The following is a 23397-nucleotide window of genomic DNA, read 5'->3' as shown; positions in this document are numbered from 1 at the left end:
CAAATTTCAAAATAAAATGACAATATACGTAAAATAAATAATTCAACATGAAAATTATATGACAAAATGAAAACAAATACTAAGGATGGACTTTTGGTGAATTACAACGCCATTGCTGGAACACACCTGTTACACATGTTGTATTGTTTATACTGTATACATACAAACAGTATACTGTAAGTGTACACCAATGGCTCTCAGACATTTAAGAAGTACTACCTCAGGAAATTTTTGCTAGCATAAAATGTTTAGTGTGTCATAGTCCTAAAAGTTAATAAAAAAGTTCAAATATTCTAACAATGAATATCAGTATAATTCTGTACATGTTGTATTGTTTATACTGTATACATACAAACAGTATACTGTAAGTGTACACCAATGGCTCTCAGACGTTTAAGAAGTACTACCTCAGGAATATTTTTGCTATTTTTAAGTTTGAATACTGACATATGAAACTAATTAAACATAAAAAAACATATAAAAAAATATTTTTTTCAGAGAAATTTAGTTCATTATTTAATAAATTATTTAATAAATTTAAATTATTTAATAAATTTAATAAATGTGCACATTTCTAAATAATTGTTTTTATTTGAAGATAGAGTACCACTAGTGGTACTACAACCAAAAACGTATTCGGTAGCATTTTTGACATACTAATTTTGCAGTTTTTGTGTCAAAATTCAGACAAAAAATAAAGACATCTGCAACAATCCGTTTATTCACACTCCATAACAATGAGTGGTGACACTTTTATATGGGAAACATAGCTCAAGGTGATACGACATAAATGCAACTTCCTCTGCAATTCAAAAATTCTGATGTACAGTACATAAAGGAAGTAAAATGTATATACAGCGACATTTTGTACAAATAATCAAAACCTCGGCGCACCATAATCATCAGGCATTCTTTCAATGTTGTACCTGTGTTAGATAAGATAAGATAAATGATTAGTACAATTGTTTTTGTAAGACATTTACAGAGGAACCTTGGTTAGCATCAATCTGTTCCAGAAGGTCAGACTGTAACCAAAACGTATGCTAAACAAAACCATTTCTCCTGTGAGAAATAAGGTCAATATCAGTACAAAAAATACAATTTCAGATAATATTTAGTTCATTATTTAATACATGTGTACATATAATGAAGTAAATATTCTCTGAAATTGTATTTTTTTTATTTTGCATGGCATTTTGTTGGCATTTTCACTGCTGTAATATACAATATATATATAAATATAAATACAATTTCAGAGAATATTTAGTTCATTATTTAATACGTGTACATATAATGAAGTAAATATTGTCTGAAATTGTATTTTTTTTTTCTGCAACGACATTTCGTTGGTAAGAAACAACAACAAGCGCACCATATTGAATGTAAACAGGAAGATGTACATAAACCAAGGCAAAATTTTGCACGCTAACCAAGGTTCCACTTTATTAATAATTAATTAAGATTATGATTCTCACACACACACACACCATGTTCAGGGCCACATTTGCAGAAATGTCGTTGCAGAAAAAAAATACAATTTCAGAGAATATTTAGTTCATTATATGTACACATGTATTAAATAAGAAAAAAATAAAATTTCAGAGAATATTTAGTTCATTATATGTACACATGTATTAAATAATGAACTAAATATTCTCTGAAATTGTATTTTTATTTCTGAAACAACATTTCGTTGGCAATTTCACTGCTGTAATATACAAAAAAAAAAAAAAAAAAAAATATATATATATATATATATATATATATATATATATATAAATACAATTTCAGAAAATATTTAGTTCAGCAATTTCACTATAAAGAAAGTAATAAAGTATATCTATCTATAAGAAACAACAACAAGCGCACCATATTGAATGCAAACAGGAAGATGTACATAAACCAAGGCAAAATTTTGCACGCTAACCAAGGTTCCACTTTATTAATAATTAATTAAGATTATGATTCTCACACACACACACACACACACACCATGTTCAGGGCCACATTTGCAGAAATGTCGTTGCAGAAAAAAAATACAATTTCAGAGAATATTTAGTTAATTTTATGTACACATGTATTAAATAATGAACTAAATATTCTCTGATTTTTTTTTCTGAAACATTTCGTTGGCAATTTCACTGCGGTAATATACAAAATATATATATATAAATACAATTTCAGAAAATATTTAGTTCAGCAATTTCACTATAAAGAAAGTAAAAGTATATCTATCTATAAGAAACAACAACAAGCGCACCATATTGAATGCAAACAAGAAGATGTTCATAAACCAAGGCGCAATTATGCACGCTAACCAAGGTTCCACTCTATTACATCTAATGTCTAAAAAAAACGACGTTACCTGTGGTTTGAGATGTACATGATGGGCACTCCGGGGATCTTCCTGACCCTTCGTTTCAAGTCTCTATCCACAGTAGCCAGGATGTAACACTTGTGCTGTGGAAATATCAGCACGCATTATTATCATATCTTGCTAGCGTAGCCACAACAGAGCTAATCGTTTCATGACCAATACCTGTGTTACCCTTTGGACCAGACAGTCATCAGCGTATGTTCCTTTGTGTGTGCAAGGTAAACGCTCAAACCTCGGATCCTTTGCTATCCTGCAACAACAAACAAAAAAGAGTCACTTGAGAAAAATGATATTTTTGCGAATTAATTACGACAATTAAATGTCATTGCTCGTACCTGAGCGCAACTCTGTACTTCATTCCCAGCTTTTCAATTTCAGCCATCACACAGTCTGTGATATAAGGGATACCTGGATTAAAAGAAATGCAAGGAAAGATCAGAACCTTGGTTAGCGTCACTCATTTGACTCTAACCAAAACATACACTAACATAATACATTTTTCCCATAAGAAATGATGTCAATTTAATTAGTCTGTAATTGCATAACAATACGCACACCATATTGGATGCAAACTGAGAAAAAATAATTTACTACATTTCGGACTTTAACCAAAACAAACACAAATGAATGGTATATGTTGGAGATAGCGCCGTCAAACCACTTTTTACTTAAGTTACCATTAAAAACAACAATGTATGTACAGATTAAAGCAAATAAAATTAATTTGCCAATATGTGTGGACACAAATGATGCACAGCAACTGTACATGTTTCTAATTTGATTAGTTAAATGTTTCTTACATTTGGCATACAGACAGTCCATCATAGACTGAACAATGTCCAGTTTGGCCTTGATTGAGAAGTTGATAAAATTGGTATCAATCAGAACGTGGTACGGCGGACCAAGCTGAGTGTTGTACTGGAAGAACAGGCACGACGGGTACTTGGGCCTGCAGAAAACAAGAAAGAATCAAGTCAAAACAACCACTATTTACGGTCCGAATGTCTACTTGGCAACATACACTTCTCTCTCCTTCAGCTCTGAAGGGTCTTTCTTCTTTTTTTCATTTGCTTTGGAACGTTGTTGTTCTTTTCTGCAAATAAAAAAAAATGCATTATCAGAAGAAACAAAACTAATAATACAGTAAAAAAAAAGACATTGAATACAAATCAGAACTCACATGCGATTATCTTTCAAACTGATCATCCGTTTCATTGCAGCAAATTTCTTTGTTTTCTGTTTCGGCTGTATGAGAAAACAAGTGATTAACTGTTTTTAACTGAGCATTATGGCATGTGTACAACATCACAATATTACAGCTCAAAATACATATACAGTAACATTTCAATAGAGTTATATCATTACATTGATTATGGTGGCAAAATTGACATTCACTGTCTGTGAAGCTCATACTAAACTTTATCATCATCAACACTAGTACTGTATTCTTAACATAATGTATTATTTATCATATTATGTGTTTTTTCTCATTATTATTGAATATATTATAGATTGCTTTTAAGCAGCTGTGTACGCGTTATGCTAGGCTACAGTTAGCTCAACGGCCTAACGCTTACGATACAACAAACCATGCATGTAACATAACCAGACAATTCCCAATCTTTTTTTTAAAAAAAGTCATACAAATGTCGCAAATATGAAACTTTTATACCATAATGGAAAGTGTCGATATTATCCCTCTCAATAATCGAGTTATCAGCGGCTGCTCTTGTCCTCGTGTGTTGTCGACACCGCGTTGACGTCATCAACAGTCGACAGTCTTCTGCGTATATTCCGGCTGTTTGACTCATAAGTCCACGGTGATGCGAGATTTACCTGAGGTAAATGATGTTGTTTCAATTCACAAGATATCAAATTAAGAAGTTATTGATGTTTTTTTTTGTTGCACAGACAGGGGATGTGATGTGTGTTGTTTTAAGTGCGACAGAAACTGTTAATGAGTCGGCTAGCTTTGTGCTTCCACGAGATACGTTGACAATGCATTGCTTTTGTTAGCATTGTAGCTTCTCAGTTTTTGGACTTTCTTGTATTGCGAGTATCCTTTGTTGTGTTACGCATTTTTTTTTGGTTATTCCTAAGAATATTACAGTCGAGTATATAAACTGAACAGTTGCGTTTGGTTGTTTTTCACATTTTTTTATATAAAAGACACGGAGCTAGCATGTCACGAATGCTTGTTTTTGGCATGACATCACAAAGCACCTGCTCTGTCGGGTTAGCGGTTAAATTATCTGTTATTCTAGTATTAAACAATGTGTTGGTCATTCTAAGATGCGTTTTATACATTTTTCAGTGTGGCAATGCTAGTCTTCTCGCATTTGCGAGCTCATCCCTGAAGTGCCACATCAATATTTATGTTTGTGTGACTTAACCAATCAACACATCGAGCTTCTACGACAGATTTATAGTTTAAAGTATGATGTAATTCTTCATTGAATTCCACTTCCGTTTTTTATAAATTATTTTTTTTTGTGTTGCGGTAAAAATCAGTGTCACAAACAAACGCTTCCTCCTGGATGGCTTGCTGGCAATAATTCAACAAAAGTGTGATTTCTTAAAAATGCGTCCCTGAACATGGCATGTGTGTGTGAATCATAATATTAATTTCCATACAAGAAAATTGTTGGTAATTTTGCATGTTTTCCAAAATCATTTAGCCCAGGGATGGGCAAACTTTTTGACTCGCATTGATTTAACAAAATTGACAGGGGGGGGGGCAGACTATATAATACTTTACATGCAACAGTCCTATTTTTATGCATATTTTACATGTAAAAGTGTCATGCAATCTGCTATATGTGCACTTTGAAATCATTTATTTGATGTAAAGTGTTGGAAATTAAATTTATTATTATTTTTATTATTATTATTGTCTTTATTATTACAATTTTATATATATATTAGATTTGTTATTAGTTATAGTAATGTTATTATCATTATATTATTATTATTGTTAATAATAATAACTAATATTACGACTATTATTATATTAATATTATTAACAACAATATGAATATAATAATAGTAATATTATTATTATTAACAACATTCTTATTATTATTATTATTGTCATTATTTTTATTTTTGTGCTTGTGTTACTTTTTCCAGGAGCATTTTGTAAACAACAGACCACATCAAATAACGAAATTGATAAAGCAGCTACCTCAACCATCAAAAAGTTGGCCCAAGCCACGATGCCAGGTTATGTGTTGAGTTTAAATGAAATACTTTGGAAAAAAACAGGCGGGCCATATTGAAACACTTGGCGGGCCGCATGTGGCCCCCGGGCCGTAGTTTGCCCACCCCTGATTTAGCCTGAAGTTGTTTGCGAGTCGTCACTCTCGTCTCTTATCTTTCTCCCAGGAGATTAGATTGTGAGTGTCAAGATGGTCTGATGGACCGGCGCTTCTTCCTGACCTTTCTCATCTGCTCCGCGTTGTGGATCTTCTTCTGGGAAGTGCACTGGAAGAAAGGCAAAGAAGGCCAGATTGAGGAATGGCTCCAAGGACATCGACTTTCTCAGTACAGACATTTATTTGAAGGTCAGTTGGTGTAATGCACGTGTCAAAAAACATTAAAAAGCTTAAAATCCAATTACAGATCAACAACCACTCCTTTTGATATGCAGAAATTATTTCACGGCTGCTTTCTGGTATGTTTCACTGTGGTGGTCTGTGATATAATCAGATGTACAGACCTTGGAGGAGCTGAGTTTGAGTGTACTGAGTCGCCTGGAAGAGGTGGTGAAGGAACAGCAGAGCTGGAGGGAAATTGCTGAGGCTCATATCCGGCTTCTCCAAGACTTTGCCTTCCAGGAGTGGCTTTGTTCCCAGAACCTGGAACACTTTTACCATACGTAAGTCAGGAGAGGTTTTTTTTTTCCCCACTTCAGTTTGTCTTTTATACAACTGGAAACATTTTTCTTGAAATTTCTTGTCATGCAGATTTTTTTAAAACGCATAAATCAGACTCCCAGAAAAAAAAAAGCATGACATTTAAGATGCATTGCTGATAAAATGCAGATTGAATGCAAAACAAATAGTCTCATTGGTTGATATGTGGTCTTGATTTGTTGTCATAAAGACAGCATTGTATGCTAATAAAGTGCGTTGGAGTGGAGCCTGTTTTTTTTTTAATCCATCAATTTTGATTTTCAGGTTGAAGACTTTGGGTTATATGAATCTGGATGATCTGTCGCAGTTCGACAGCCACCTGCACCTCTCCTTAGCCGCCTGGGGGTATTACTACGAAGACTACATCAAGCTGTCTACCGGCATCAAGATCCTGCAGAACTCCCGGAGGAGTCGCGACCAGGACTACGAGATCCAGCTTGTGCATAGTCTTGCTGAGAGGCGTCTGAATGAGAAGTGGTCGATTGGTGAGGGCGAGCACACTTTCATTTTCATTTGCTTTTGAAAGGAAACAACATCCTTTGTGCAATGTTGAAGTAATCATTCACAAGGCTGTTGATACAAATAATTCTCATAATAATTCATAAAAATGTGTCTTTTGTAGCTGGAGCTCTCCTATTTGGCTGTACTGTGGCGCTGTGCTTCTTGATAAGGGACCTGATGTTTTACGTGATTGGTGAGAACTGTTTGGTACATACAGTGTGTGTGGCGTTATATCCATCGTGAGCGCAGAAATCGATGGATTTGTGCGCTAACGATGGATTCATCTTGGGCGCAGCGCTATCGATCGATTGCGCAGATCCATCGTTAGCGTGTAATATATACACAGTGATGTGCAAAGTGTTTACCCCCTTTCTGATTTTGGTCACACTGAAATATTTCAGCTCATCAAATATTAGTCAATGACAACACAAAATTCAGTTTATATATGAAACATTATTATTATTAATGGATAAAAAAAAAATCAAACCTACATGCCCCTGTGTGAGGAAGTGATTGTCCTGGTTAAAACAACTACTTTATCCCACCTGAGTTCCAATTTCTGTAGCCACACCCAAGATCTCCAATAAATAGGAGCTGCCTGCAGACCAAAAGATCCTCAAACGCTAGACATCATGCTGAGATCTAAAGAAATTCAGGAAAAAAATGAGAAAGTAAATTGCTATAAAGCCATTTCTTAAAGCCTTAGGACTCCAGCAAAACACAGTGAGAGCCATTATCCACAAATAGCAAAAAAAAAAAACATGCAGTGAATCGTCCCAGAAGTGGCCGGCCAAACAAAATTACCCCAAGAGTGCAACAACAACTCCTCCAAGAGGTCACAAAAGACCTCACATCCACATCATCATCCTAAGAACTATAGGCCTCAGTTAAGGCCAGTATTCATGACTCCACCTACGAAAGACCGTGGGCTAAAACGACCTGCATGGTAGAGTTCCAAGACTCAAACCACTGCTGAAGAAAAAAAGAACACTGCGGCTCGTCTCAATTTTGCCAAAAAACATGCTAACTCGCAAACTAGAGTTAGCTAGCGACCTAAACGGTAGCCTTTAAGTTATTTCCTTTCAACTTAAATAGCCAAAAACTTACCACTTCCACACGGATAGGGAGGATAACTATTAACAGTTATTTAACCTTTAACATGAACATGAATCAAACGTAATAATTTTTTCTGGGTACATGATACCATACAGCATCTATATCAAACTAATATTAAACTTTCATATCAAGGCGGGGGCCTCAAACTAGTGTCCTGCGGGCCACATTTGGCCCCCGGGCCGCGTGTTTGAGACCCCTGCATTAGATCGACTACAAAATGAACAAAGCATTATTAGAGCCCTGTAGACATGACAAAACACGACTATAGTCACATTTATACTCTTTTTTTATTTTATTTACAACATATTGCGCAACTGCAGGGTCTCGAGACACATGCTAACTCGCAAACTAGAGTTAGCTAGCGACCTAAACGGTAGCCTTCAAGTTATTTCCTTTCAACTTAAATAGCCAAAAACTTACCACTTCCACACGGATAGGGAGGATAACTATTAACAGTTATTTAACCTTTAACATGGACATTAATCAAACGTAATATTTTTTTTTCTGGGTACATGATACCATACAGCATCCATATCAAACTAATATTAAACTTTCATATCAAGGCGGGGGCCTCAAACTAGTGTCCTGCGGGCCACATTTGGCCCGCGGGCTGCGTGTAGAGCCCTGAAACCGGTGCGATTTTGCAAACATCTTCCATTAATGCCCCCTTTTTTTTGTCGTCAGGTGGAATTACTGTTTCCATCATTGCATTTGTCTTCACCATCAAGTTCCTCTGTGAGCTTGCAGCCAGAGTTGTTAGCTTCCTGCAAAATGAGGATCCAGGTCGACGCGGGGACCGCAGCATCTACGACTACGTGCGGGGCAACTACCTGGACCCACGTTCCTGCAAGGTGTCCTGGGATTGGAAGGAGCCACAAGAAGTGGGGCAGACGATGAGCTTCAGAGTCCAAGTAGCGATCCAAAAAAACCTCACGGATTGTAAAAGTGTCACATTCCAGCGCGGCGCTAATCCATTGTCTCGTCTCCAGCTCTTCTATAAAAACGGCCAGCCTTTCCCGGCGCATCGGCCCGTGGGGTTGAGAGTCAACATCACCCACATTGAACTGGCTCTGGATATCCCTGTTACACAGGAGGTCTTACAAGAACCGGAGTCCAATGTGGTGAAAGTAACGTTCACCGTGCGCAAGGCCGGACGCTACGAGGTTGCTGTCAAGCTAGGTGGCCTCAATGTGGCCTACAGCCCGTACTATAAAATCTTTCAGCCAGGTTGGTTTTGATTAATTCGAATGTTTTTTTTGGTGTTTCTGCTTTTGGCTGACTGCTGTATTTGCTACATTTCAGGTACAGTTGTTCCATCCAAGACCAAGATAGCCTACCATTTCTCCACTCTGGTGCTAACACACAGCCAGCAGCACACTCTGCAAATTGAGCCCAGGGACGAATACGGCAACCCCACCAGTAACTCTACATCGCTGACAGATGAAGCAAACTACAGCGTCCAAGTACACTCTGTAAGTTTATAAAAGTTAAAATCTCCCAACTTGATCCAATCAAGTGTCTGTGAGAGGGCGTTGTGGTGTTTTATTTTGTTTTTTTTTTGTGTCAGCTGGGCACAGTGGACGATGACAGCATGGAGGGCCACTACAGTAAGACGGTGTCCCTCAACAAGCAGCAGTGTCAGGTTCTGATGAGACTGACCCTGTGGAAGACCGGCTGTTTCAGAGCCCGCATCTCCTATCAGGATCAGCCGCTCAGCAACGGGGAGTTTGACATTATTGTTCTCAATGGTGAGTTGGAATTGGAACTTTGGGATTGGGTACACTTGGGCACATACTCGATTGACTCCAATAGAAGACAGCCTAAAATATACTGCAAGATAGGACCTGTTTTTGGGAAGATGATTTTTCATTCATTCATTTATTCATTTTCTACCGCTTTTTGGTGCTGGAGCCTATCCCAGCTGTCTTTTTGGCGAGAGGCCGGGTACACCCTGGACTGGTCGCCAGCCAATCACTGCGCACATATAGACAAACAACCATTCACACTCACATTCATACCTACGGACAATTAGGAGTCGCTAATTAACCTAGCATGTTTTTGGAATGTGGGAGGAAACCGGAGAAAACCCACGCATTCACGGGAAGAACATGCAAACTCCACACAGAGATGGCTGAGGGTGTTGAACTCGGGTCTTTTAGCTGTGAGGCCTGTGCGCTAACCAATCGACCACCGTGCAGCCTGTTTCATCCATTATTATTCATTCATTTTCTGCCGCTTATCCTCACGAGGGTTGCGGGGGGTGCTGGAGCCTATCCCAGCTGTCTTTTTGGCGAGAGGCCGGGTACACCCTGGACTGGTCGCCAGCCAATCACAGGGCACATATAGACAAACAACCATTCACACTCACATTCATACCTATGGACAATTTGGAGTCGCTAATTAACCTAGCATGTTTTTTCATCTTTTTCAGTAGTCTTATAATTGGATCAGTTTGATTAAGCAATTATCCATTTTCCCTTTTAGCCTTCCTCTTGTGTTAGCTTTCTGGTTTCATCTCTTATGCTAACAGGTTGGTTTTGACCCATGTCTTAAATCGGTCCCGACCCTAACACAAGAAGAGGGTTAAAAGCAAAAAACAAGCTGCGTTTTTTTTTTTTTTTCAGAATATGTCTAAGTCATTATAGAAAGCTTTTTCCACCGAGGGCCACATACTGAAAAAAAAAAAAAATGAGTGGATGCAGGGGCCACTTGGAAATTTGGTAAATGTTAATTTTGTATGCCAAGAAGTTATGAGAAATTTCTTCAAAAAAGAATCTCTCAAAAAATTATTTTAGCAATTTTTATTTTTATTCTATTCCCCAAAAATTACAACTTTACTATTTTTGTTTTTCATAATTTTTTTTTATTTCTCCTCTGCTACTAAAATTACATTATTTATCCTGGTAATATTACGAGTTTATTCTTGTAAAATTACGACCCTTTTTTTTTTTCCCATTTCTGCCATTTTTTTTTCCTGACAAAATCAAAAAGCTTTGATGCAATAAAAAAAATGTTATGTGATTCTTTTTATGCATTAAAATGTAAAACAGGTCGGTGCCGACCCTAACACAAGAGGAGGGTTAAAAGCAAAAAACAAGCTGCGTTTTTTTTTTTTTTTTTCAGAATATGTCTAAGTCATTATAGAAAAATCTTTCCACCGAGGGCCACATACTGAAAAAAAATAAAAATAAAAAAAATGAGTGAATGCAGGGGCCACTTGGAAATTTTGGAAATGTTAATTTTGTATGCTAAAAAGTTAGGAGAAATTTCTTCGAAAAAGAATCTCTCAAAAAATTATTTTTGCAATTTTTATTTTTTTTCTATTCCACAAAAATTACAACTTTACTATTTTTGTTTTTCATAACTATTTCAATTTTTTTAAATTTTTCCTCTACTACTAAAATTACATTATTTATCCTGGTAATATTACGAGTTTATTCTTGTAAAAATTGTAACCTTTTTTTTAGTCAAATGCTCATACCTAATATTAAAGCTTAGTGACCTTTCCCCCTCGTCTCACAGAGAATGAGAAGACCTACGTGGAGAAAAATGTGTCCACGCCAGGCATCAGCATCTATTTCGAGGCGTACCTCTACAGCAGCGGCAACTACAGCAGCTGCTCGTGGCAACTACCGGCCTCCTCTCTGCTGGCTCCCCAGAGGAGGCCGTCCACGGCGGATGAGGAGGACGAGCACGACTCTCCTGTGGAGGGGCAACCTGAGAAGGTCAAGAAACCAAAAAAGGTCTACTGTTACATATCGCCAAAGGCAAGTACCTCGACCTGAATCGTAGCCGAGAACTTTACCGTGACGACATGTCGCTTACATAGATTTCTCTTTGTCAAACAGCAACTGTCTGTGAAGGAGTTCTACCTGAAAATTATTCCATGGCGCCTTTTCACCTTTCGAGTATGTCCCGGAACAAAGGTAAACGGCAAGAGATTTCCGAGGGTGGAATTGAACCCTGGTCTCCTAGCTGTGATGTCTGCGTGCTAACCACTCGTTCACCGTGCAGCCCATATTTGTATATTAACAATAATTCATGGTTCCATTTATCACAGTGAGTCTTCCAGGTCCTGATGCAGCAAAACAGTCCCAGACCATCACACTACCACCACCATATTTTACTGTTGGAATAATGTTCATTCATTTTCTACCGCTTATCCTCACGAGGGTCGTCACCGGCTGTCTTCTTGGGGCGAGAGGCGGGGTACACCCTGGACTGGTGGCCAGCCAATCACAGGGCACATATAGACAAACAACCATTCACACTCACATTCATACCTATGGACAATTTGGAGTCGCTAATTAACCTAGCATGTTTTTGGAATGTGGGAGGAAACCGGAGTACCCGGAGAACATGCAAACGCCACACAGAGATGGCCGCGGGTGGAATTGAACTCGGGTCTCCTAGCTGTGAGGTCTGCGCGCAAACCACTCGACCGCCGTGCCACCCACTAAGGGACATATGAATCCGCGAATTTGATTTTGACTCATTTGGTCAAAGTCACTAGGACGAGTTTGTCAAAGAACAACACCTAGTTTCCCCCAAAACGGCCGACTTCCTGTTTGTCTTCCTGACTTTTTTTGTGCTTCCTGTCATGATAGATGCCTCCACCGTATTTTTGCGACTGATCCATGAGACGATCAGTAGATCCATGAGGATTTACTGATCCATGGATTTACTGATCCATGGATCAGTAAATCCAATTTACTGATTTTGGGGGGTTTGTATTAAGGATCGACCGATACATCGCCCGACCGATATATATCGGGCCGATATTTGCGTTTTTTTCCTTGTATCGGTATCGGTCGATACGCGCGTGGGTTCGCCGATGTATTTTTCCACCGCATGATTTACAGTCAGGCATCAGCAGGGGCAGCTTTGTGTATAATATTTGTTATCATGGTCATTTTTTTCATGTAAATTGAGGGATCAAAAGCAGTATCGGCCATCGACTGAGGGTGGTGGAAAAAAATCGGTATCTGCATCGGTCCCAAAAAAAAAACATATCGGTCGATCCCTAGTTTGTATCCCGGACCACTGAATTGAATAAAACCTTTCTGATGTACTTTAAGGTCCTCAAACACGCAAGGAAACACTAAGAATGATGATAAACATAGAACATCTACAGTAGGTTTATCCTGTTGGACTGACTCACTTTTGAATTGAATCCATGTTTAATTAAACTTCTCTTTTTCATTTCAGTTTAGCTATCACGGCCCAGACCCGGTTCACAAGTACCTCACCCTCGTGGTGGATGACGGGATCCAGCCGCCGGTGGAGCTCAGCTGCAAAGAGAGAAACATCATGGCCGCCACCTTCATCCGCTTTCTACACAAAAACATCGGTTAGTTATTCCAACTGAATCCAAATAACGTTTTGCTGGTAGCTCCTTGTTGTCAATGTTAGCAATGTGTCCAACAGGCGGCTCCGAGACCTTCCAGGACAAGGTGAACTTCTTTCAACGTGAACTCAGGCACATCCACTCCAAGAGACCTCGCACCAAGACTTGCCTAAAAATCACCCGCCACTCGATTCTCGATTCAGTGAGTACTTTTTTAAAAAAAAAATTTTTTTTTTCAAGCTCTTCTCGTTAAATTTACTTTTTCTCAGTCCCTAAAGGCAACACGGAACTTCTCGGTGTCCGACTGGAATAAGAACTTTGAGGTGGTTTTTCAGGACGAGGAAGGTAAATAACGCTTCATACGTTGTAAACAAGTTCACCAGACTCGGATTCTGATAAACATTTGGGTGTTGGTCTGCAGCTCTGGACTGGGGGGGTCCTCGCCGGGAATGGTTTGAGCTAATATGCAAGACCCTTTTTGACACCTCCAACTACTTATTCACTCGCTTCAGTGATAACAACCAGGGCCTGGTAAGATGTTTGCTCATATTCTCCTCAAACGTGATTAATAAGAATTTTTTTTTAGTAAAAAGAAGAGTAGAAGTTGAATAAATGATAAATGTTTCCACAAACATCATTATTACTTATCTTCTTTTGTGTCTGTTATTATATGGGAGCCAGGCAACGACATTTCGTTGGCAATTTCACTACTGTGTTTTTGTGCAATGACAATAAAGGGAGTCTATCTATCTATCTATCTATCTATCTATCTATCTATCTATCTATCTATCTATCTATCTATCTGTCTATCTGTCTATCTGTCTATCTGTCTATCTGTCTATCTGTCTATCTGTCTATCTGTCTATCTGTCTATCTGTCTATCTGTCTATCTGTCTATCTGTCTATCTGTCTATCTGTCTATCTGTCTATCTGTCTATCTGTCTATCTGTCTATCTGTCTATCTGTCTATCTGTCTATCTGTCTATCTGTCTATCTGTCTCTCTGTCTCTCTGTCTCTCTGTCTCTCTGTCTCTCTGTCTATCTGTCTATCTGTCTATCTGTCTATCTGTCTATCTGTCTATCTGTCTATCTGTCTATCTGTCTATCTGTCTATCTGTCTATCTGTCTATCTGTCTATCTGTCTATCTGTCTATCTGTCTCTCTGTCTCTCTGTCTCTCTGTCTCTCTGTCTCTCTGTCTCTCTGTCTCTCTGTCTCTCTGTCTCTCTGTCTCTCTGTCTCTCTGTCTCTCTGTCTCTCTGTCTCTCTGTCTCTCTATCTCTCTATCTCTCTATCTCTCTATCTCTCTCTATCTCTCTCTATCTCTCTCTATCTCTCTCTATCTCTCTCTATCTCTCTCTATCTCTCTCTATCTCTCTCTATCTCTCTCTATCTCTCTCTATCTCTCTCTATCTCTCTCTATCTCTCTCTATCTCTCTCTATCTCTCTCTATCTCTCTCTCTATCTCTCTCTCTATCTCTCTCTCTATCTCTCTATCTCTCTCTCTATCTCTCTCTATATCTCTCTCTATATCTCTCTCTATATCTCTCTCTATATCTCTCTCTATATCTCTCTCTATATCTCTCTCTATATCTCTCTCTATATCTCTCTCTATATCTATCTCTATATCTATCTCTATATCTATCTCTATATCTCTCTACGGAGCTATAGCGATTTTGTTACTGTAAAAAAATATAACTCTTCACTCGCCCATGGATCTTAGCGGCACTCACAGACAAAAGAGCCGGAAGAGTGGATACCTAGCTTTCAATTTCGCTATGGATATCAGCATTTTTTTTTTTACCAGGGGACAGGAGCACAAGTCTTCTGAACTATAAATGTAATTAGAATGTAGTATTCTCATGTTAAACTTTCACATAATAAGGTTTGCACATTAGGAAGTGAGCCCTGAAAGAAGTCTGGATGGCTTAAAATGCTCAGCTTCAAAAGGCGTGGTAAAACGGTCCCCCTTGTGATGTCACAGAGGGGCAGACTTCCTTATATATTTCCTTTGCAAGAAAAATAAAGTTTTCTCCCAAATTCGAAAAAAAAAAAAATTCGATTAGGAATCAAAAGATGCTTTGTGGTTGTCTGTTTTTTTTTTTTTTTTAAATAAAGATTATTTCCTACCACGTCATTCAGGTGCACCCAAATGCCGAGCGACCGCCACACTTGCGACTGAAGATGTACGAGTTCGCCGGCCGCGTCGTCGGCAAGTGCCTGTACGAGTCCGCGCTGGGCGGGGCTTACAAACAGCTCGTTCGAGCTCGCTTCACGCGCTCCTTCCTGGCTCAAATCATTGGCCTCAGAATGAATTACAAGGTACGAAGCCGCAACGAGGCTTTGCATCCGTGTCGGCTGGTTGGCAGCCGGTCTGGAAATAACTCTTCCGTGTGTGCCTCCAGTACTTTGAGACGGACGACCAGGAATTCTACAAGACCAAAGTGTGCTTCATCCTGAATAACGACGTGAGCGAAATGGACCTGGTGTTTGCTGAGGAGAAGTACAGCAAATCGGGACAGCTGGAAAAGGTGATGCTAACACTCTCGTCCTTCACTCGCTTCCTTTTATTTTTCAGTCTGTGACGTCTTTTCACAGGCGATAGAGACAATAAAGCAGGGGTCCCCAAACTTTTTCCAGTGAGGGCCACATGACTTTTCTTTCCTCTGAAGGGGGCCAGGGTCAGGGTCATTCATTCATTTTCTACCGCTTTTCCTCACGAGGGTCGCGGGGGTGCTGGAGCCTATCCCAGCTGTCTTCGGGCGTAAGGCGGGGTACACCCTAGACTGGTGGCCAGCCAATCACAGGGCACATATAGACAAACAACCATTCACACTCACATTCATACCTATGGACAATTTGGAGTGGCTAATTAACCTAGCATGTTTTTGGAATGTGGGAGGAAACCGGAGTACCCGGAGAAAACTCACGCATGCACGGGGAGAACATGCAAACTCCACACAGAGATGCCCGAGGGTGGGATTGAACCCTGGTCTCCTAGCTGTGAGGTCTGCGCGCTAACCCCTAGACCACCGTGCCGCCCGGGGTCAGGGTCATTCATTCATTCATTTTCTACCGCTTTTCCTCACGAGGGTCGCGGGGGTGCTGGAGCCTTTCCCAGCTGTCTTCGGGCGTAAGGCGGGGTACACCCTAGACTGGTCGCCAGCCAATCACAGGGCACATATAGACAAACAACCATTCACACTCACATTCATACCTATGGACAATTTGGAGTCGCTAATTAACCTAGCATGTTTTGCTAGGTTTAGCATGAGTACCCGGAGAAAACCCACGCATGCACGGGGAGAACATGCAAACTCCACACAGAGATGCCCGAGGGTGGGATTGAACCCTAGCTCCTAGCTGTGAGGTCTGCGCGCTAACCCCTAGACCACCGTGCCGCCCGGGGTCAGGGGCCATATGTTTGTTTATGTTCTGTGACTGGGGGAAAAGTGTGGTTGTAGTCACGTCACAATAGGTTACCATTTCCAGTTCCATGACAGAAAAATGACCATGCTTTATTGTTCAGGGGGCCGGGACAAATGTGGAAGTGGGCCGTGTCTGGCCCCTGGGCCTTAGTGTGGGGGCCACTGCAATAAAGCATATAAACGAGAAACCAAATTGCTTTATACTAGCATGAAAATTGTTATTCGGAAAGGTGAGGCGTGGAGGCTTGCATGAGTTTGGCATCGCTTGCATGTTATTTTACTCAGTATTTGCATATCATTGCAGCAAAGTGGCATTTATTGCAACATCATAAATATTATATGTATGAGATGGTGTTTTTCTTTCCCAAAAAAAAAAAAAGTCTATAAAAGACCGGTCACCATATGTTCGGGGTCTAGAGATTTCTACATGCAAACCAGAAGGGGAGAAAGTAGTACCCGTAGTAGTACCTACACTACCATTTGCAAATTTCTTTGTTTTCCAAAGAAAAACTTAATTTTCATGCATTTCACAAACAATTTTTATCAATTTCACAAACAATTAAAATGAATCAGATGATTTTTCAAAGAAGGATGTACAATTTTGCATAGAGGCCTACTATCAACAACGGTCAGTCCTCTGCATCAATCTCCTGGTATGGCTGCTAATCCAAGTTCATCATTTTATAAGGCTAATAGATTATTAGAAAAGCCATCTAAAAAAATCTAAACTAAAACTAAAATATCTTACCATGCTGTTAACGACTCCCTTCAGAGAGCAGCACAAACTGGGTCTAACAAGGACGCAAAAACGATGCACAACTGCGCAAGAAGACAAATATCTGAGAGTGTGAAGTTGCTACTTGCATGCTTATTCTCATTACTCTTAGACTACCGCTCAAAAGTTTGGGATCACTCGGAAATGTCTTTGTTTTCCAAAGAAAAACACATTTTCATGCATTTCACAAAGTATTTTTATCCATTTCACAAACAATTAAAATGAATCAAATGATTTTCAGGATCCATTTTTCTTTGAAAATTCTACACTCCTTATCTACTTTTCTCCGTTTGGATAACGACATTTTGGCTAATGAGGGTGTAGCGGAGAGGTAGAGACCAAGGTCTTTACAACGTCGTAACAAGCAGCAGATGGCGCATTGATACCGTCTGCTGTTTTCAGTCTGTCTCAGTGATGCGGCTTGTCTTCTACTCTGATGGAAAGAGTGCGCCCCTTAGCGGATAATCCATGAATTGCAGCGAATTAAAAATATTAATTCCATGTCTTTTATGCATTTTTTTCCACTTTCAAATTATCCTGCGGGCCTGATCGAACCTCCTTGGGGGCCGGTTCCGGCCCGCGGGCCGTATGTTTGACACCCCTGTGCTATACCCTACACTTTTTCAGTACTTTGGTTCCGGTTTTCCACACCAAAATATCTGATAAAACATTCCACTGTTCTCAAATATCTTAATTTTTATTTTTCTATACACAAAATAAGATTTAAAAAAAATAAATAAACAAATTAAGAATAAAGACAATAAATCAATCAGTAATAAATAAGTAAAATAATAATAAAACAGAAAATAAGGTAGAGAAATGATTTTTGTCAGATTCAAATGTACAGTATAAAAAATTTTATTTAACCTTTAACATGAACATTAATGAAACGTAATAATTTTACCCAATTAGCAAGTTAGCATCGTACTCAGTTCCATCTGGGAGCAGCGTCGTAACTTAAACAACATGCTTTATCTTGACGTGTATTTTCCAAATAATTTCCTGCATTTATTTGTACCCAGGCGTCATAAGCTTCATTAGCTTCATTGCTAAACCAAAGCAAAACAGGGCGGGGGGTAACAGTATGTGCGGGGCAAAATCATGTTAATTGTGTTTCTGGTGTGCATTTCAACATTAAACTTTGTTATCAAGGCGGGGACCTCAAAGTAGCGTCTTGCGTGCCGCATTTGGCCCGCGGGCCGCAAGTTTGAGACCCCTGATTTTAGAGCCTTAATATCGCACGTGGAGCTTGCTCAGATATTGAAAGATGTAATTTGTCCCTTTATTACCGTTATAAATAAAATGAATGTAGTAAAAGATCATGTAAATATGTTATGGAATTTATGTGAAATGGTTCTTTATATGAACTCTGCATTAATGTGCTGCATCTGCAAGACCATTCAGCACTTTTTTCCCAACATTTTTGTCTTCTGCAGGTGGTGGAGCTGATCTCAGGGGGGGCCCACATTGCCGTTACCAATGAAAACAAGATGCATTATCTCAACCTGCTGGCCCAGTACAGGCTGGCCAGTCAGGTGAGAGACGAGGTGGAACACTTCCTGAAAGGTATGAATTCAATAATGCATCTGGTCTGAGATCATAATGAAATGTGAACGTAACGAGTATTGTTTTTTTTTCTCATCGATTCCAGGTTTGAACGAACTGGTTCCAGAAAATCTGCTAGCCATATTTGATGAGAACGAGTTGGAGGTATGTGGAGGCCATTACAGTGAAGTTCTTCTCTTTTAAGGGCATGCTCACAATTAGCTATCTTTGAAGGACTTGATATTTATTATTAAATATGAAATCCTTTTCAGGTCCCTAAGGATCACCTAGGTGTGATTTAGTGTGCTAACTGATCTTTATTTATTTTTTCATTTTTTTTTTTTTGTGGTACAAATACGCTGGAACGTGAATATTGATAATTAAAAATATATCTTAATGTGACAAATACAAGCCTACCTTTCTTAGATGCTCCTATTTAGCTACAATAGTCATAAATGGCGCCCCCTGGTGGACAACCACTGCTATAAATAATGAAAGGATGCGGGTGAAACTACTTAAATTGCACCATGACAGGGAATGTGGGATAACCAAATTGTGTGATGTGTATGTCCAGTGCCCCCCTCCCCCCTTTTTTTGTTTTTGAGTGTGTTTGTATTGCTGTTGACGTTTTGTTTAGAAAAATATAAAAATAAATAATAATAATTAAATAATAATTATTAAAAATTAATAATTAATATATAATTAAATTAATTAATAATTAAAATTAAATTTATTTATTAAATAATAATTTAATAAATATTAAAAATTAAAAATAAACAGCACACACGCTCTACAGTTGTGGTGAAATTTGCAGCCAATCAGAAGTTGAGTTAAAGTGCATAACAAATCCTAACAGCCACGCCCTTTTTTCATCCAGTAAATCCCCGCCCCTTTGGACATTTCTAATTCCTAATAAGTAGGGGTGCACCAAACTCATCCAGATCACTTTATTTTTGTTTTTTTTTAGCTGCTGATGTGTGGCACCGGCGATATAAACGTGCAGGACTTCAAGGCCCACGCTGTGATCGTCGGGGGATCGTGGCATTTTCGGGAGAAGGTGTGTTGGGGGGCGGGGGGGGAGAGCGCCGCTCATGTCGCCACCGAGGCATCGCTCCTGACAAATGTCCACGCTCTCGCACGCAGGTGATGAAGTGGTTCTGGGCGGTGGTGTCCAGCTTCACTCAGGAGGAGCTGGCTCGACTCCTGCAGTTCACCACCGGCTCCTCCCAGCTGCCTCCTGGGGGGTTCAACACGCTTTGCCCGTCCTTTCAGATCATCGCAGCCCCCACGCACAGCACCCTACCCACCGCACATACTTGGTCAGTAGGGATCCATGTGTTATGGTGTATACTTTTATTGCCAATGGTGATCCAAAACCAATCAATCGTGATAAATGAGGGATTGCTGTATTGTATGTATACTGTACATACATACATATATGCTGACTGTAAAGTATATTCATGTTAAATGTATGGATTGTTGTCTGTGGAGAAGATCCACAATAGATCCGGCAAATCAGTTATCATACCTAAAAATAGTCTCAACCCATTATGCCTCACATTGTTATTAACAATGTGCACTTTCTATTACGTGTGCGTGTGTGTGTGTGTGTACGTATGTGTGCGTATGTACGTACATATGTATGTGTGCGTATGTACGTACATATGTACGTATGTGTGCGTATGTACGTACATATGTATGTGTGCGTATGTACGTACATATGTATGTGTGCGTATGTACGTACATATGTATGCGTGCGTATGTACGTACGTACGTACGTATGTATGCGTACGTATGTATGCGTACGTATGTGTGCATATGTATGCGTATGTATGCGTGTGTACGTATGTGTGCGTATGTATGCGTGTGTGCGTGCGTGTGTGCGTATGTACGCGTGTGTACGTATGTGTGTGCGTATGTACGTACGTACGTACGTACGCGTGCGTGTGTGCGTATGTACGTACGTACGTACGTACGCGTGCGTGCGTGCGTACGTACGCGTGCGTGCGTATGTACGTGTGCGTGCGTGCGTGCGTGCGTATGTACGTGTGCGTGCGTATGTACGTGCGTATGTACGTACGTACGTACGTATGTGCGTGCGTGCGTGCGTATGTACATACGTATGTGCGTGCGTATGTACGTACGTATGTGTGCGTGCGTATGTACGTACGTATGTGTGCGTGCGTATGTACGTACGTATGTGTGCGTGCGTGCGTATGTACGTACGTGTGCGTGCGTGCGTATGTATGTACGTGTGTGTGCGTGCGTACGTACGTGTGCGTGCGTGCGTGCGTGTGTGCGTGCGTATGTACGTACGTGTGCGTGCGTATGTACGTACGTGTGCGTGCGTATGTACGTACGTGTGCGTGCGTGCGTATGTACGTACGTGTGCGTGCGTGCGTATGTACGTACGTGTGCGTGCGTGCGTATGTACGTACGTGTGCGTGCGTGCGTATGTACGTACGTGTGCGTGCGTGCGTATGTACGTACGTGTGCGTGCGTGCGTATGTACGTACGTGTGCGTGCGTGCGTATGTACGTACGTGTGCGTGCGTGCGTGCGTATGTACGTACGTGTGCGTGCGTGCGTGCGTATGTACGTACGTGTGCGTGCGTGCGTGCGTATGTACGTACGTGTGCGTGCGTGCGTGCGTATGTACGTACGTGTGCGTGCGTGCGTGCGTATGTACGTACGTGTGCGTGCGTGCGTGCGTATGTACGTACGTGTGCGTGCGTGCGTGCGTATGTACGTACGTGTGCGTGCGTGCGTGCGTATGTACGTACGTGTGCGTGCGTGCGTGCGTATGTACGTACGTGTGCGTGCGTGCGTGCGTATGTACGTACGTGTGCGTGCGCATGTACGTAGGTATGTCTGCGCATGTACGTAGGTATGTCTGCGCATGTACGTACGTATGTCTGCGCATGTACGTACGTATGCGTGCGTATGTGTGCGTGTCTATGTACGTGCGTGCGTATGTGTGCGTGTCTATGTACGTGCGTGCGTATGTGTGCGTGTCTATGTACGCGCACACATACGTACGCACGTGCGTATGTGTGCGTACGCGTACACACATACTATGTGTGTGTATGTACGTATGCTTACGTGTGCGTATGCGTATGCTTACGTACGTGCGTACGCGTATTCAGCCTGATCGCTATTATTTTATTATTAGAACTTGCCTTCCTAGAGGACGTAATGTCTGTTTTGGTCAAGTAAAATAAATGACCCGCAAAAAATGCGACTTATACTCCAGTGCGACTTATGTATGTTTTTTTTCTACCTAACTATGCATTTTGGTGACCTATAGTCCAGAAAATACGGTATATACATATATTATACTACAGGCTAAAGGGTAAATATGATTTCATATTTTCAATAAGTCCAAATGTGTGTTCTTCTCTTCTGTGTAGTTTCAACCAGTTGTGCCTCCCCACCTACGACTCGTACGAGGAGCTGCACAAGATGCTGAAGCTGGCCATCAGCGAGGGCAGCGAAGGCTTCGGCATGCTCTGACGGCTGGCAACCGTACGCCAGCCCAGCAGGAGGAGCCAGCCACGCTTTTGGTGCCGCGTTCGTTCCCCTCGCATTCATCTGCTTCTGATAGCATCCCTGGTGGAGAAGAATCACCCACGCTTCTTCTGAACTCTTATTAGGATGAGAAGGTGTCACGTGTGGATTGACTGCGCTGGAATCATATGAACTTACCATGTATGTATATATATATAAGTACCATTTTTTTTTTTTTTTTAAAAGGATCCCTCGGCCTGCAGAAAAAGGGTCAGGTATGAGCTTCTTCTTCTATCTTAATGCTGACATTAGCTGACTTTTATATCCAGTAAAGTGAAATTTAGTGACACTAGCGCAAAGGCCTTGAATATTCTCTCATAAACCGAAAACCGAGGAACACTAAAGTGCAGCAGCAGCTCACACGTGATATCGCTGCTGTTTGCATCTCCAGCACTTTGGCCTTAAACCATCAGGGACTGATGTCTGTTTGTAAATATACCATGTCATTATACTTTTTTTTTTTTATATTCATTTACTTGTACATACTAGTGTACACGAAGGAGCATTAGGGCCACAAAAACAAATGTTTTCGCTTGTAATATTTTGACTTTATTCTTGTAATATTACAAGAGAATTTTTTAATAATAATAGTTAAATTAATTTAATAAGCAGTATAAATTAGAATAAATGAGAAATGTCAAAATATTGCAGGAATAAAGGTATTTTTATTTGTTCAAGAAAAATGAAAAATATTAAAACTAGAGCTTTTTTCCGTGGAATATTGGCTGAAAAATATCTAAAAAAAAAATCAGAAGTTGTAACGACAAAGAAAATATATTCAAGAAAAAATATGAAAAATATGTTCTCATAATACAATAGTATTATGGGG

At 40.0% G+C, this 23397-nt stretch overlaps 2 protein-coding genes across 3 annotated transcripts; one reads left to right on the top strand and one right to left on the bottom strand.

Annotated features, from left to right (window-relative positions):
• Window positions 1-705: 705 nt before the first annotated feature.
• On the bottom strand, window positions 706-4206 carry LOC131140434 (rRNA-processing protein FCF1 homolog). The gene is made up of 8 exons (XM_058090859.1): window positions 4050-4206; window positions 3558-3622; window positions 3399-3470; window positions 3178-3326; window positions 2713-2785; window positions 2540-2627; window positions 2366-2460; window positions 706-926 (listed from the first exon to the last, which is right to left on the bottom strand). The coding sequence occupies exons 1-8, from the start codon at window positions 4050-4052 to the stop codon at window positions 878-880; spliced, it is 594 nt and encodes a 197-aa protein (XP_057946842.1). The 5' UTR covers window positions 4053-4206; the 3' UTR covers window positions 706-877.
• On the top strand, window positions 4138-22746 carry LOC131140426 (apoptosis-resistant E3 ubiquitin protein ligase 1-like). Of its 2 annotated transcripts, XM_058090848.1 has the most exons (23): window positions 4176-4218; window positions 5507-5599; window positions 5762-5940; window positions 6086-6254; window positions 6556-6776; window positions 6914-6985; window positions 8593-8819; window positions 8898-9135; window positions 9211-9380; window positions 9476-9656; window positions 11431-11675; window positions 11757-11834; window positions 13117-13258; window positions 13336-13457; window positions 13525-13600; window positions 13677-13786; window positions 15397-15576; window positions 15660-15785; window positions 18894-19023; window positions 19109-19167; window positions 19970-20059; window positions 20146-20321; window positions 22412-22746. In XM_058090848.1, the coding sequence occupies exons 3-23, from the start codon at window positions 5793-5795 to the stop codon at window positions 22512-22514; spliced, it is 3063 nt and encodes a 1020-aa protein (XP_057946831.1). In that variant the 5' UTR covers window positions 4176-4218; window positions 5507-5599; window positions 5762-5792; the 3' UTR covers window positions 22515-22746. The 2 variants fall into 2 exon arrangements, with proteins under 2 accessions (XP_057946832.1, XP_057946831.1); XM_058090849.1 differs by lacking the exon at window positions 5507-5599 and having other exon boundaries at window positions 4138-4218.
• Window positions 22747-23397: the final 651 nt, after the last annotated feature.

This window comes from Doryrhamphus excisus, chromosome 13, assembly GCF_030265055.1.
Source record: "Doryrhamphus excisus isolate RoL2022-K1 chromosome 13, RoL_Dexc_1.0, whole genome shotgun sequence".
In the NCBI taxonomy this organism is placed as follows: domain Eukaryota; kingdom Metazoa; phylum Chordata; class Actinopteri; order Syngnathiformes; family Syngnathidae; genus Doryrhamphus; species Doryrhamphus excisus.
The sequence above is the reverse complement of the archived record's forward strand: the minus strand, read 5'-3'. Positions and strand labels throughout refer to the sequence as shown.